This window comes from Falco punctatus (assembly GCF_963210335.1).
Source record: "Falco punctatus genome assembly, chromosome: 3".
Classification (NCBI taxonomy): domain Eukaryota; kingdom Metazoa; phylum Chordata; class Aves; order Falconiformes; family Falconidae; genus Falco; species Falco punctatus.
Genome location: NC_137582.1, coordinates 12510378 through 12526148, shown reverse-complemented (window position 1 = coordinate 12526148; position 15771 = coordinate 12510378). Strand labels below are relative to the sequence as shown.

At 35.5% G+C, this 15771-nt stretch overlaps 1 protein-coding gene across 1 annotated transcript in view; it reads right to left on the bottom strand.

Annotated features, from left to right (window-relative positions):
- The window catches only part of DNAH5 (dynein axonemal heavy chain 5), a 133007-nt gene that overhangs the window by 81183 nt on the left and 36053 nt on the right, over nt 1–15771 (bottom strand). The window contains exons 22-35 of the mRNA XM_080381124.1: nt 15368–15504; nt 13669–13870; nt 11918–12153; nt 10400–10618; nt 9627–9689; nt 8408–8646; nt 7340–7580; nt 6676–6875; nt 5709–5862; nt 4914–5077; nt 4111–4267; nt 2953–3165; nt 1925–2149; nt 442–614 (exon numbers count right to left, since the gene is read on the bottom strand). Of these exons, the coding sequence (XP_080237250.1) occupies nt 442–614; nt 1925–2149; nt 2953–3165; nt 4111–4267; nt 4914–5077; nt 5709–5862; nt 6676–6875; nt 7340–7580; nt 8408–8646; nt 9627–9689; nt 10400–10618; nt 11918–12153; nt 13669–13870; nt 15368–15504 (2623 nt within the window). The remainder of the gene's footprint in view (nt 1–441; nt 615–1924; nt 2150–2952; nt 3166–4110; nt 4268–4913; nt 5078–5708; nt 5863–6675; nt 6876–7339; nt 7581–8407; nt 8647–9626; nt 9690–10399; nt 10619–11917; nt 12154–13668; nt 13871–15367; nt 15505–15771) is intronic.

Sequence of the window (15771 nt, the reverse complement as noted above, 5' to 3'; positions counted from 1 at the left end):
GAAAGCTTATACAGCATTCTTTTGTTATTCCAGTTAGATAAGTAGACCGCTCTGTTAATAGGACTCCAATTCTTTTAATATCCTTCTAGACCCAAGGTCTCCAATCTATTCCAGTTTAATAAAACTGTTTTTCCTGTCTAATCTTTCTTAGCTGTTTTCATTAGCTCATCTGTAAACACTTTTGTCCTGTATCTCTCTCTGTATATTGTATCTGTTGGGTATCAGAGTCCCATACATCATATATGTGAAGATCACACAAGTATGTGGCAGAAATTAAGCTGGAAATTATTCATATTGTAAGGCCCAGAAACAAAACTATTCACACACTCCATGTAAAATTGTTGACTTCACTAACACTATGAAGGATAAACTCTGCAGAGATCTATTTTGTATCCAATAAGAATGACTAAAGAATAAAGGAATAAAATCAGTCTTTTTCACCTGTCTGTAAGAGGCGTTATGACAAGCCTGTCAGTACAGCCCAAGAATTCATTCTGGTATGTGAAACCCACATCAGTGATCTTAATCATCATTTTATCAGAGTCTTCATTAAAGTAAAATCTACACTGTTTCAGCCACTCAAAGTCCGTAGGGCTCTTGATATGCATACGGCACTAAGAAAAGAGGGGGGGAAAAGGCTATAATATTAATGGTTAACACTTACTTTCGCATTTATATTCTCTCATCTAAGTAGTACTGCAAAGGCATCACTGTAATCACAATGAAAGGCATAAAGAAGAGCTAGTAACACAAGAATAGTGGAGATCCTATCTTGATTTTTACCATAAAATTGCTAACATGCTATTCCTGTCCCTGATATCCACACTAAGGCAAAGGGGCTTTAGGCTTTAGACAAGTGTGTCAAAATTCTAAATACAAATGAACAATTCACAAGTCTCAAACAAGAGACATTAGGCTTAGTTAACATTAAACCTGCCATTTCTTTTACTTATCTCTACCATTTCATTTTTACGTATGACTAGGAAGCACGTAACATGATACTTGATTTTAGAAAAAGCCATGAGAATTGTATGGAACCACATGCAAATTGGAAAAAAAAGGTATATCAAGACAATGTCATAGTGCAGTTATTAGTAAAGAAATTCAACAGAGCTGGGAGTAATTCAAAGTTGACCAACTGAATATTAAAACAGGATTTTAAAAGATGCTCTGTAGGTTGTATCTAAAAATTATACGTTGCATAAGATGATTATAACTAGAAACAACTAGTTCTACAATTAAAAGACAGGTGTCTGCCTATCAGCAATGGGTTAAACCTCAGTAATTCTTTTCTCATACAGCTTAATTTCGGAGTCAGGTCCAGAGCTTCCTATAGGTAAAGGGGTATGCTAGCTTTTAAACTTGAGTTAAGCAGTAAATTCTTTCACTTTCCTAATTTTAGTATCCTGTGACAGCATAAGAAGATGTGAATAAATAAATCCCTAAATAATAATTACGTATGCTACTGAAACTAGAACAGAGGGGATTGCAGCTTCAACCAACTTCAAACTTTTTCCTGTATTATAACTCTACATTCATTCTATTTACTCCTTGAAATTCACAACATAGTCCAGAGAAAGGACAATTACTTGCAACACAATGCATGAGGAAAAAGAAGTCCCTAACTGACCATGCAACAGAGAGTCATTTAACTTAAGTGGGCCAACATAAAGCATTATAAAATTCTGCTACTGCTATTGCTTGGGGGGGGGTGGAACTGAATTACTTTAAAGGGAAACTAAGCTATGGATTGAAGGAACATCAGCACCTTTATACTACTTCAGGTCACATAATCATTACAGTCCTGAAATTAAATGTTTAGCTTAAGACACAGGAGTTCATAGGTATAGTAATATTTGCTTCTTGTCTTTTTACATTGTTTTGCATGGAAAGTAACTCATAACTCGTATTTTTCAGTACTCACCAGACCATCAAAAATGTCCCTTTGATGCACATGAATAGTGATCAATGTCTCGTATTTAACTCGCTCAAATGGACTAAGGTCTTTTGTTGTTGTATCTATCAACATATTTAGAAGATCCAGGAAAAACTGGTTGGTCTTTCGCATAATTTTTTTATCACATCTGGCGTTAGTCAAAGCTTCTTCTGAGTCTCTTGTCCAAATCATTTGGATCCCCAACAACCCAACCTTAGGAAACATATATGCTTCATAATCCTTTCTCTTTCATATAAAATGTACATTCACAGACACAGACAAACTAAAAAAAATGTTTCTGTGACTATTTGTATAAGATTATTTTTTCATGCATCAATATAGATGTCATTCAACCTATGCATTTGTTTTTTGTCCCAACTCTGTTCATAAACACATAAAGTTAACACTTTAGTTTTGTAGATGCTGCCCACAGTGCACTGTTGATACAACTATTAAACATAATTTATAGCATATATATATGAATACTATATACAATTAATATACTTTATAAATATAATTAATAACTAATCCATGAATAACTAATGCTTCAATCTAAATTTTTTTTATTAAGTCACAAAGCCTTCATTCCCTCTCTAACAACACTCCTGATCACAAGTGAAGAAGTTTCTGCTAAGAAAATAACTTTGCCTTGGCATTACCCTCAGCTCCAAATCTTTAGCAATTTATAGTGTTTTCCTGAATATGTAAACAAACACATAATTTTACTACTTTTCCTTCAGCAGTCAAGTATTAAGCTTGTAAAGAAATAGCGTTAACTCCATTGCATTAAATTATTTCATTCAGCATTATTTTTGAACAAGACCATCAGGTAAGTTTTCTTCTTTTGGTTTCAGATACATAAAGTGTAAAGTAAAAGACTGAGGTGATTAAGATAAATTTAAATGTCAGTTTGCATTTGTAACAGTGGCTGCAATTTTGATTGCAAAGACAATCAAAAAACATCAATGTGCTACATATCTGTGAATAATTCTTCACTGATCTAACAATGATATTACCTGAGCTGGGTAAGTAGAAAGAAATTCAGTCAGCTGGAAACTAGTTTCCTGGATGTGCGCAGCTGCCTGGCGAATAACATGATGCAGTGACAGCTGGGATTCCTTCAACAGAGTATTGAGCCAAACCTCCACGTTACCTTCAGCCGTTACAGGTCTAGTCAGCTCTACAGTCTCACCTTCTCGTGAGCTAATCGACAATATACGATCATATATCTAATAAAAGCAAAGCAAGAACATTTTACATTTAGAGTTTCATTGTGATCTCTAACATAACAGTGTGATTTTACTGCCATCACTCCATTAAACTTATTTAGGTAACTAATAAATTATACCAAACTGTTAAGTGAAATGTAAAAATGATTAAATCATTACTTCCGGTGTGCAAAAAGACTTTAAACAAAACATCATCATCTGAAAAAGGAGACAAACACTAATACATTGACATTTCCTGAATTTCAATGACGACAGCCACTTCCCAGACACAACAAAGGAAACCTTCTCCCATTATTGGTGGTTTAATATCCTAACAAAATTTACAGCCTTACAGTCAAAAATAATGGAAACACAAAAGTTAAGGAACATGGTCAATCAAAGGAATTTCAAACGCATGGGGATGTAGTGAATTTCTAAGAAAATGTATACATACACAAGAAAAAAGATATTTTTGGTTACTATATTTTCTTGTGAAAGGTATAAAAATATTGTTTTTCAAATGGTATGTTGGAAGGCATATTAAGGATAACTCAGAAACAGGTAAGAAACTAGATACTTTTTCTCTTGCAATCAGAAAATGAATGAGAAAGTACAAATACAGGCAATCTAAAGATACAAATTTGCTCATAAAGAATCAGAAGCTTATCTGAGAGGATGCTAGCCTATATTAAGCCACAGAAGACAGTTCAGTACCTGGATGTTTTTTCCTGAAACCTAAGCACTGGTGCAATTTTTTGTTTGTTTTGCTATGCTACATAGAGTTTTCCTACTACATAAATGAGGATGAAACTAAATCTTAAACGAAGAAAGTCTATGCATCATCAAATAGTTTGAGCCTGGTAAAACAGTTGAATGCCCTATGCACCCAGATAGCTTTCTTATTTAAGAAGTATCACACATTGTGAATTTGTAAGAATGTAACATTTAGGTGCGAGCAGTACATACCTTTTCATGAAACCTGACAGTTTTAATATTGTCAAAGACATTCAGCAGATGTGCCTGTATATTGTGACAGTCTGATGCCTGGCCAAGAATTTCTAAAAGAGCAGGATCCGACACAAAGAAGAATCGTGGAAATAAGAAGCGCTTTTTCTCCAGGTACCTGCATTTTTTAAAAAAGTGGGGGGAGGAAGGGTGGGATGTAGTGATAAGTGAACAGGTTAATTTATACATCCTTTCCTCTTTATAAGCGGCATTTCTCACAATGTATCATTGCAATTTTTAGCAGTGGCAATGCAACAACATATTACCTTCGTGTTAACCACATACTTTAAAGCTACTCTTTTAGCATCAGAAATAATTGCAAGGAAAGTTTTATTATTTGCTATAATGTAAGCACTTGTAAAAAGGAAAGAAATCAAACCAAAATAAAATGCTTTTACATTAAGTCTGTTACTTGCTGTTTAGGTCTCATGCTGAATTTCTCCCAGATTCATGAAAGGTCTGAGTAGGACATACAGACCTAGACTGCCTTCTGGATTTAAACCAGGCTGAAACAAGCTTTGATTTCAACATAGACAGTGGGTGACTGCTTAGTCTCGTATCAAACACTTATCAGGGAGTTGCTAATAATTTCTTTGGAGGTGTTTTATCCTGGTAACTTGTTTGTTCAGTTCAACTGAATTCGTAGTAAAATAAGAGCATGATCTTTTTCCAAAGCCCATGGGATAGTACTCAACTAATTGGTCTGTCCCTAATAACATAATTCATAACCATGTACCAGGACTGTAGTCTTGTAGTGATCTTACCCTGTGAGTGACTTCTGACAGATTTCAAGCTGTTCTAGTAAATGTGGTAGTAACTGCCCCATGATTTCATCTCCAATGCAGCACTGAACAACGTTAGGTGTTTCATGAGCTCGGGTCATGATCCTCACCCAGGATTTATCAATGTTAGAGAAACGCTTTGCTTCCTGTTGAAACATGACAATGAATGTGGAAAGGAAGAGATGGAGGAAGGAAAACAGAAGAGGGAAAAGGCACCTGCTTGCAGAATTGGCAATCTGCAATGATCTTCTCACTAGTAATCCCGTGTCAAACTTCTAAAAGGGTTTTTCAGTTTAGAAAAACACAGATCTTTCTGCTTACACAGTACAGCTTATTTTATACTTGACTGTCAAGCCTACTAAGAATGACTGAAAGTAGAGAAAACTCATTATGCTTGAACTGTATGCTTCAAATTCGAAGATTTTTTTCAAAAAACTAAAGTTAATTTTTAATTGAAAAGCTATGTAGGAAAGTTTAAGATAAGGATTCCTAGGTACTACTAGGATAGTGGTAGGTAGGCTAGGCACAACACATAAACACACATTGGTTAACAATTTTACAATCTAGAAATAAAAATATCAACTAGCTCACACAATGTTATTATTCTACAGAATACTTTTGTTGGCATTGTTTACCTAATTTCTTAGCAAGACTAGTTTTGTTAAGTACTAAAAAAAAAAAAAATACGTTTATGTTACTGCATCAACTATGACATCACAGTTAAGTTTTATTCTTAAAATGTAGAAAACCAAACTGAAAAAAGACATGTCTGAAAACCTTAGGAAGCTGCTTTGCTATGTCACCACCACCAAAAACAGCTTCTAAATAAATCCACAAGTTCTGCACAGTCATCCAGTTCTCAATGATATCTGTTGTGTTGGAAAGATAGTGCACCCATTTCTGAATCTGTGTCTTGAAGGGCGCGTTGTATCTAAAATAAAAAGAAGATACTTGCTTTATTTCAAGAAGGAAATAAGTCTCTTGAAAGCCAGCATATCACTCATATGAATGAGGAATAATTTTTCTGCTTGTAACTTTGTCAAGTGAAAGTATAAAAACCTATACTTAACTCAATTCAGCTAGTTAGCAGCTGTAAGCCAAATCAGCACCAGCTTGCTACTTTGTACACGTGGTGCATAGCACAGCTCTGATGCAAGAGAAGCTGAATAGGAGCAAGATTTCAATTTCACTCTAAGGTAAAGTGGTTCCAAAAAGGGACTGTGCAACATCTTGAAAACCCAGAGGCCCCTATCAACTGAACTCTTGCTTTTGAACATCCACCTGAGGATCAGGTTCTGTGTTGCTTGTTTTATCTGCAAGCTTCAGCATGTGAAACCAGACAAACTGAACCCCATTTTAACTGGGATTCTCAGCACCTTCAGCGTGCAGCAGTGACCCATCACAGGGGGCAGAGTATAGTGCCTGTAATGCCTGTAGTATGCCTGCCACAACCAGGCAGTGTTCCCCTTTATGTTCATCGCTACCTTCTTGCACCCATGAAAACTGTCCAGTTGATTATTCAGGAAGCCTGAACTGCATCCACATGCTTTCAGAAGTTACTGGAGGGATACAGACAATAAGAACTAGCCCAAGAACAGTTCAAGGGCAAGCAAGCATTTAGTTTTTATCTAGATGGATGTTTATTTTCCTTCTCCTCTGTGAAAGATAGGTAAGTTCAATAAAACAAAGCCTCTTGCTGATATTTTTATCTCCCCCTGCCCACCCATCCCCCTTTTCCTGATACCTGTTACTCATGAGAGAGCCAAGAATCATCAAGCTGTCCTCCATGGTAGCAATTGTTTCTGATGTGCTGTCACCTCTTAAAAGAAGTTCCCCACGTGTTTTGAAGTTTGCAAAGACAAATGTTTTGTTGTCCCATTCAGCTATAACTTGTTTTAGCTTCAGCTCAATGTCTCTCTCCTTCACAGCACTTATGCAGATATCCTTTTAAATAAATAGGATGTCGAAGCAAGCTATGAATAGTTCAAGTCTCTGGTATACAAATCTAATTTGTATTTCCTTAATGCTAATAAGGACGATGAACAACTATATATCAAGTGGAAAGACCTACAGACATGCAAACAACATAGCTAATAATCTGTATACCACATGGCAATATGGTCAGCTTTTGGGGAAGTAAAAGAATAATACAGTGATTACTTTTCATATCGTTAATGTTGCAAAGCAAGGTACCCTCGCAAATTAATTCCTGGGCCAAGTTACATGATATAAAAAGAGGAGCTGACACCATGATATATTTGTGTCATTATTTCCTACAGAAAGCTGAAGTGATAGTCTATTTCTCTGTTCTTTCTTTAGAAATATTGTTTTCCTTCTTACTAGTTACTCCTACACTATTTGAGCAGATTGTTTTGTTTCATGCATCCTTTTCTCTTCCTTCACAATACCTCTATTTCCTCTTTATATCTTAATAGCGGAGCTTCCATTATATTCCTCAGTTTGAATGTTTCACTTTCCACATCAAAGTTGTGTTCAGTGAGATCTGTAATCTGCTTCCAATGCCGAGGCATCATTGCTTTACTTGACATACGTTCAAGCAATGGGCAACATTCACTGAAGTCCTCAATGGTCTTCTTCAGGTCAAAAAAGGCCTGCCATTCCTTTACACCACGAGGAAGCTTACAGCATCTAAGCAGAAATAACGCAAGAATTTTCAAAAAGTTGCAAATATTCTTTCCGTTATCCATTTATTTTTTTATGCATAATTTAACCACAGCATATAGTTTTAACATCCCTTCCAAATTCAGGTTCCTTATATTTTGACGCTTCTGTATGTGATTCTGCATGTCAGAAAATCTGTTTCCAGTCTATTTCATTGACTGATAGCTGGGCAAGCACCTACAGGCTCCCCTTGAGGAGTGCAGCTGCATAATTCTAATACACTTTGTCCAAGTGATCTTTAAAAACAATTGAAGCGCTTTACATCTTGGTTTCATCTTTTGGCAAGGTTCATGATAAGCACTGCTCTGTGCTCTAGATAAAACCCTCTCCTTGGAACATGCAGGTTTAAGTCTTTAAATAATTTGATTCCTGGTTTGTTGAAAAGTTCAGCTTCTATGGATGCAATATATCCCATTTTGTTAGGAAAACTATTCAGCAGTTCACTAACTTGCCTTAGACATCTAGTGAATCTGACTCTCATGAATAACAACAAAGTGAAATCTCCCTTCATGAACAAAACAAATAGCCATTTTAACTTACATTCCAATCTGACCAAAAGATATTAACCAAGAAGCTCTCTAAGGAACAATAATCCTCAACATTTAGAATCTAACCTGGCTGCTTTATTTTATGAAGTTGGTAATGGACATATTTTTCAATTAAAATTCACATTTTTCATGGTTCAATGAACAAATACATGCTCATATATGAATACTGATGTTAATCGATTATAATCACATTTAAGAAGTAACAAAAATATTTTAGGCATCTTTACCACAGCAGCAGTTTCTCACCTGTTCTGAAACTCCAGAAGTTCACTGTTAATTTTTCCAGTGTCTAATTCTGACCAAAGAATATCATAGTAGCCACTGACTGTGTCAATGACATTATTATATAGATTATAGAGTTTCTGTAACAGGTTCAGTTGCTTCTTTATTTCAAGCAGCTGAGGATACCGAGTAACAGGCAAACCAAAAAGAGCTTCCCCACCAGTATAAGTAATATATTTCCGAAAAAGATTATCGAACCGATTCTAAGAAAGAAAAAGATTAAATAAATAGAGTTAAATAACTAAATATTCAAGATCTGACATTAAGTTTAGAGCTACATTTGTGATTAAAATCTAGTAAATACTAGCAAGATATAGAGGACATAGTACCAACTTGCACCCTCCACATTTTTGTCAACAATCTTCATGAGAAATGTAACTTCTAGTTAGCTTGGAGACAGATCTTTAAAAGTTGACAGAGGGGTTATTTACTCCATGTGGCACAGTGATAGAACAATAGATGCTAAGCTTGCATGTGAACAAGGTGGAGCATGACATGCAAAGATAAGAAAGGTGGATGCAGCAAATTCCACCTTTCCAAGTATGCTGTACAATTCTTTTATTGAAGGGTTGAAGTAAGATTTACTACTGTTTAAGCAGCAAAGAAAAACAAAATTTAATTGTCAATTGCAATATAACTGAGGGAACAGTAGGAAGACAAAAGAATAGCATTGTAGGAAAAGGAAAACCATTAGAAGTCATTATTACAGGAAGAGAAATTAATCATGGTACAAAGAAACATTTAAACAGGAAAAACAGGAAATAACAGGAAACCTTTAATACTATTTCTTTTAAAAAGGGAGGGAAGGAGAGGGGAAGAAGATAGGGCAGAATTGTATTTGTGAGAAAAAGACCCAATAATGAGCACAAGAGCAGCCTATAGCCAAATACACTAAACTTGAGAGCAGGTCCTCATCAGGATACTTGAATCTAGTAATTATTTCTCATTATCTATGCAGCCTTTCTCTTAGGTTATAAAACATCTAACTTTAACCAGCATTCCTTGCAAACGCACAGAAAAAAATATTAACTTAGCTTTCATTAAGTTAAAACAAACTTTACCCAATCATCAACCCTATGTATCAATGAAAATTAGTTCAGCTACTGTGATTCGTTCTCAGAGCCTTCAGGTGTTAGTTTACTAGTGCAGTAAGTATTAAGCAATGTCTTAGAATTAACAGTACCTGAAACATAGCAAGCCTGTCACTGGCTTCCTGAGGCTCTAAACCAACCACCATTGGCCCATTCTAAAAATTTAAAATAAAATAAATAAAAAAATCTGAATTTAGAGGGTGAAAATAGCCACAACTTATTTCTAATCAGCATTTTCTAAATGTTACACTCATAACATTTTTGCAGCTGCATGATTCCATCCCTGTATCAGATAACTGAATGAAAAGAACAGTTACCTACTAGAAACACTTTATTTGAATTTAAAAAAAAAAAAAAAGGCGGCAATTAATTGTCTTTTTAATACAGAAGTTTTCATAATAATGTAAAAGCTAGGCAATTATAGCTTCTTTATCAAGTAAAAATCAGCATTACTTAGAAGATGACACAAGACTGGTTCAGCTTGACTCATTTACATTTTACTGAGAAAGAATATAAGAGTTTAAGTCATTTGTACTTCTGTCCAACATCATAAAACATTTCTTACATTGTAACATAATTTCTTATTAATCACAATCTTCACATTTGCTCATGCTAACTAGCTGCTTATCATAAACCCTCAATGTCTCAAGTCTTATCTTTAAAAGCTGATTACCATCATTACATACTTCAGTCACATACAAAACATAGCCTGTCCTGCACTGAAACTCAAATATCACATTAACAAGAATAAACATATTCTTCAGACAGTTAAAGCACATCCCGTTAATTAGGCACCTCCACAATCTTTCAATGCTCCCACTGCTCCTCAGAAACTCCTATAATAAAATACACCACAGATACTTGCCTGATCATAATCTGAATAGAATTGTGCACAGTCTTCAGTAAAAGTCTTCACAGTGCTAATAAGCTCTCCTTTGAAGTTTGGCTGCAAAGCTACCAGCTCATTCTGCACTTCATTTGCACGGACTAGCAGTTTTTCCCAAGTGTAGTGCAAAGTGTCCACCTTCTCTGTCTCTTCTTTGGCCACAAGTAAATCATACTTATTTAACATAGCATAGGATTCCTGTCAGAAGTTTGGATCGAGATACACAAAACTGTAAGTGAATTTTACACATATAGGTATGTTAAAATTTTAAGTTTTTAAGAACAGAGAATGATTTGTTAGAAAATCTGTACTTTTTGCATAGCAATTATCACAATCTGGCAAGCCAACACCAAACTGGAAGAAACATCTAAATGAAAACCTGTTAGTTTTCTTATCTGACAGATTATTTGCCCTAGTGCAATTTATCTCTCTAAAAAAAACAGTTTCCAGTTAAAGTAGATATACTTTGCTTTTCACCATAAACTACTTGCACTACTTTTGCTCCTTCACACAACTAGGGACACCCTCACAGCCTCTCAGGCTAAGAGATACATTCTTTCTTAGCTGTATCCTGCAAAATACAGAAGGGCCTCACAGTCATTTCCATTATTTCCGCATACGAGTACACACTACATTCCATAATTTACCTCAGCTCAGAGAAAACAGAATCAGAAAACACAGGTGCAAGACATTTGTCTGACAACAAACACAGGTTTTGCATCTCCAAAACAGAACATTAAGAGCTGTCAATATTTGGTAGATAAGCATTTTATGTTAAGTTACTTTAATTTAAAACAGTAAGAACCGAAGCCTGACAATAAAATTGTGGGCAATCAGGAATCACGAACATTTCTTAGGAAAAAAAATCCTACTGAACATCCAGCCAATGGTGCATTTTTTCAAACTATAGCATTCTTAAATCCATACTGTGATCAGGAATGCAGAGAAACAGTTACTATTTGGTTTTAATTCTGCCATTTGACCAGAAGCCCCTACATTGCCAGATGTTCAATAAATGTATTCTACTAAGTGAACTTCTTTAAAGGTAGTCAGTTGTTGATTTCTCCCCATGATATAGCTGATAAAGCAATCACTCTCACACATTGTCATATAATCTGAGTAGCATTAGCTTTTTCCTGACTTCTGAAGGCTAAACTTAGGAAAAAAAAAAAAAAAAAAGAAGAAGAAAAAAAAAAAGAAAAAGGAGGAAAATCAATGCTTTTCATACACAGATGACTCCTACAAAGTACCAGTAGCTTTCTTGCATTAAATAGCAGTATTTTTTGCACTATTCACTAAAACACCTCCCACCAACAAGTTTACGTTTGTCCAAATCAGAGTTCTGTACAAAAAAAGTTTGCAGGAACACAACAGGTCTGCCACCCACTAAACACATATTAAATCATACCTTTCCAAAGTGCACTGTCAAGCTTTAACCCAGAAAATAATGGTTCTGTTGAAGCAGTTACCCACACATGCAACACTCCTGTTAATTACCTCAATGGGCCCAACTTGAGAGTCTATGGAGATCTGTAGTTCTCTGATCTCTTTTAAAGCTGACATGGCTATTCTTATATCATCCAGATCCTTGATGTGGCGATTTAACTTCTTGCCAGTTTCCTCTATAAAAGTGAAAATTGCTTCCATCTCTGTTCGGTACTTCTTATTACAATGACACCCCAACAAAGTCATCCACACTTTGGTTTCTGCCCTCAGTGCTAGCTTCAGATCAGCTAAAACATTGAACAATGAATAAATATTTAGATAGTGTAGATACTTTTTTAAGATGTGCTTTTAATCTTTTTGCACTCTGTGTTCTCTTCACTCCCAGTTCTGTTTTTTTCAGTCTAACCATCCATCTACAGGGAAGGTGAAATCACATCGACATATTTGAGTGGTTTATAGGATTGCTTGCAATTCAGGACTCTTTTTCTCCTCCTCCCAATATGTCATCTTTCCTTCTGGAAACGTTTCCTACTGGAACGATGAGGCTGGACTCCACAGTTGTCATCTTGTTTGTATATCATCACACAGATTTCTGTCCTATACATTGCTAAAAGTTGCTTAATATTCTCATTTGAGTAAAATTTTTAAGAATCAGTATTTCAAAAAATAATACGGGTGAAAAAAGTAAGAGTCTGATTATGGAAGCTGAAGAAATAGAAACATTGATCTGACATTTAATGAAACCAAATGGCCCATCACCCATTTAATTTTTTAAATTTTACCTGTAGTATCAGTGGAACCAAATGACAAACATTTAGAGAGAAAATTGAAGTTCTCGCTGAGTCGCTGCCCAGTTTTGCAACGATCCACTCCATTTCTCTAAAGCTCTGCCATTAAATTCAACTTTCTCCCTCACAGTTGTCAACAGAGAGTCAAAAATCAATACCAACACAAGCAGTACATAAAATTTTAGCTGGATAAAATTTCAGCCCTGCTACCTATTCATTCCCTGCTCAGATTTCACTTGTGTGTCTCCCTTTTTACACAGTGCCTCTTCCCATGCTTAGTTCTCACACGTAATGGTCTTTCAGGTTCATCAGAACTACCTCACCTCCAATGAGTTTCAACAGTCAACTTGTTTCTCTAGTTCTGTGCCTTATGATATAATGAAAGATCTGGTTGACATTATTTCTTAAGAAAGAAAACATTTTGCTTCCTCAGATTTGACAACCACTACAAAATCGATTTTATGCTTTTCTTATAGTCTACCACAGTTCCCAACTGTCCTTTCTGTTATACTGGCATAAAATGTTTATACAAAATGTAGTTAGATGGTGTGGAATCTGAACTTCAAAAAAGTAAACATTTGAGGGAGGCTTGGCTTTCGTGGCAAAAAAGTGAATCACCAACATCATGCATGTTTCTCTTAAGTATATTAACTAGAAAGCTTTTCAGCCATGTCATTACATGTAGCCAGACAAGGAGAAAAGCAACATAAATGTTTTGATCTTGCTCCCATAAAACATGTATCTATGGGGGTCAGTGACAGAAGGATAGGCAAACATCTACCATCCACCCCATAAGTAAGCAGAAGTATAAGCAGGTGGGAGAAGAAACTCCAGCTCAGCCTCACAGATACCCTCACATTCGTGTTTTGTTTGCATGCATTTACAGCCAAAACAGCAGACAGCCATCCTCTCTCCTTCTCCTTTCCATCTTTAACATAGTTGAGCCATCTAAAACTAAGCAGCAGGAGGCAGAAGGTATATGTCTCTAGGGAGAGGTGGGAAGCTTAACTCTACCAGTGTACAGTGCAATGGCTCCCACGGAGATATATTCAGGCTCAGAACTGATTTTCAGCTCCAAGTGTTGGAAATGCAGAATTTCAGATTCAAATTCAGAGAGTAATAGGTTTCCCGTCATTAATTTGTCAATGGTTTCCTCCTTGTCCCTCTGCCATATATGGTGGTAACAACTAAAACTCGCCAAAGCTGTAAGAATTTCCTGAAAAAATTAGAAGTTCAAAGAAAGATTCTCAGCATTATATGTATAGCATGCATATAATTACTTAGCATCTGCTTGTTAGAATACATTAAGAACTCCATAGTGTAGCACATTGCATCACCTCACTAAACAGAAGGCTTCTGGTAAATTTATGCTAAAGCAAGTTCCATTAGCGATCACAAGCTTTGCCAGGAGCTGTATGTTGGTCGCATTCAATTTATCAAATCAGTTATGGTATTTTCCAATGAAATGATTCTTCAGTCAATACAATCCTAGGAATCAGTGGGAAGTAAAATACTCCTTTAAGACTAGGATACAGAACACTTGTCCTTCCCTACCATTTATTGGACTAGCAACTGAAACCTGAGCTCCAAGGCCCAACATAACAAGAACAGCAGTAACTCACTTTGTTCTCAAATAATGAAGTTATGATTCTTTTTTTCGCATGTATGACACCAGTGTTGTTAACATTAAATTCTACACTCAATTAGGCATCTTTGATTTGAATATCAGTTAAGGTATGACACAGAATTATTTTTCTGGTTCTCAGAAGTTCAGGAAAATATTAGACAAGTTAAAACATCATCATTTCAGCTAATTAAACAAGTAAATGAGAAGTGACTGCTACAAGAGATAATCCACAGCATGAACATAGCACTTGCAGGCATTCAAACCTGGCTAAATGACAAAGTTTCCAATTACAAAACACCAAGTATCAAAATACCAAGATAACTATCCACCATTATCAACTGCACTTTAGTTTTCAGTTTTCAGCACAAGCCTGTATGTCATTTGGCTAGTTATGCTTTAAGTTACAAGGCTTTTAGAAAAAATTTCCACCTGGCCAGGCCCCACTGTAAGGCTGGACTGAACCCAGGAGGAACTGATGCAGAGTTCCCCAAAGAAATATCAGTCCAATACCTACAGTTTACTAGAGAGTGCAGAGAATAAGAAAAGAGCAAAGAAAAGATGCATATCCCTTAAGCTACTGCCTAACCTCCAGGAGCAAAACGTATGCAGCACTTTAACAAATGTCAACTGACTGTCACAAGTTTTCTTGCAAAAACATTCATAAACTCTTTATAACGGGCCAGAAGGCATGCTGGTTTCATTATAATTTCTATGTGAATAAAAATGTATTTAACATACTTGTACAATTATTGGCAGTTCTATATCAAATACACACAACTCAACTGTACCTAGAATTTTGTATGATGTTTTACCAATTGGAGGTACATTTTTAATCAGACTTAAGTTTTAGTTTATGTAAGATTCAAAACCTCATATATTTTTGAACAGAGTATGCTTAACCCATGTTACACTTTCAAAGTGTATTTGCAAATTTGCAGCCACGTTTTCCATCCCCCATCCTACACTTTTTCATTCTTATATTTAATCACTGCTTTAAATACCTACCCTTATTGCCCAAGGACACTAAAAGTAATACATTAATATCCTTTGGATAGTGATATTAAATTAACATCTCAATTGTCTTACCCTTTTTGTAGAATTAATAGCAGTGCTGAGTAAAGATACTAATTTAATAATGTCTTTGTTCTCTGAAACGCTCTTGAAGTAGCTCTGGCTTTGCATTGGATCAGACAAACTGACTGATGTTGCATCTGACACACTATCTATAAAAGCAGATTCAAAATACAAAAGCAATTTTAGGACAGATATTGTTTAGGCCAAGCAAATTCCTATAGCCAAAAACTAATGACCTGTTTTTCAATAATGCATTTTAAAGTTAAGAGTACTAATTAATGAAAAAGACAACTAGAAGTCTAGGTGGACAATATAATTGCCACAAATTCATAAATCTCCCCATTTTAGGAAACTTGCTTAATCTAGATGCTCTGTCAATTTCAGAATAAGTTCCACTGCAATTGTTAAAAAAAAAT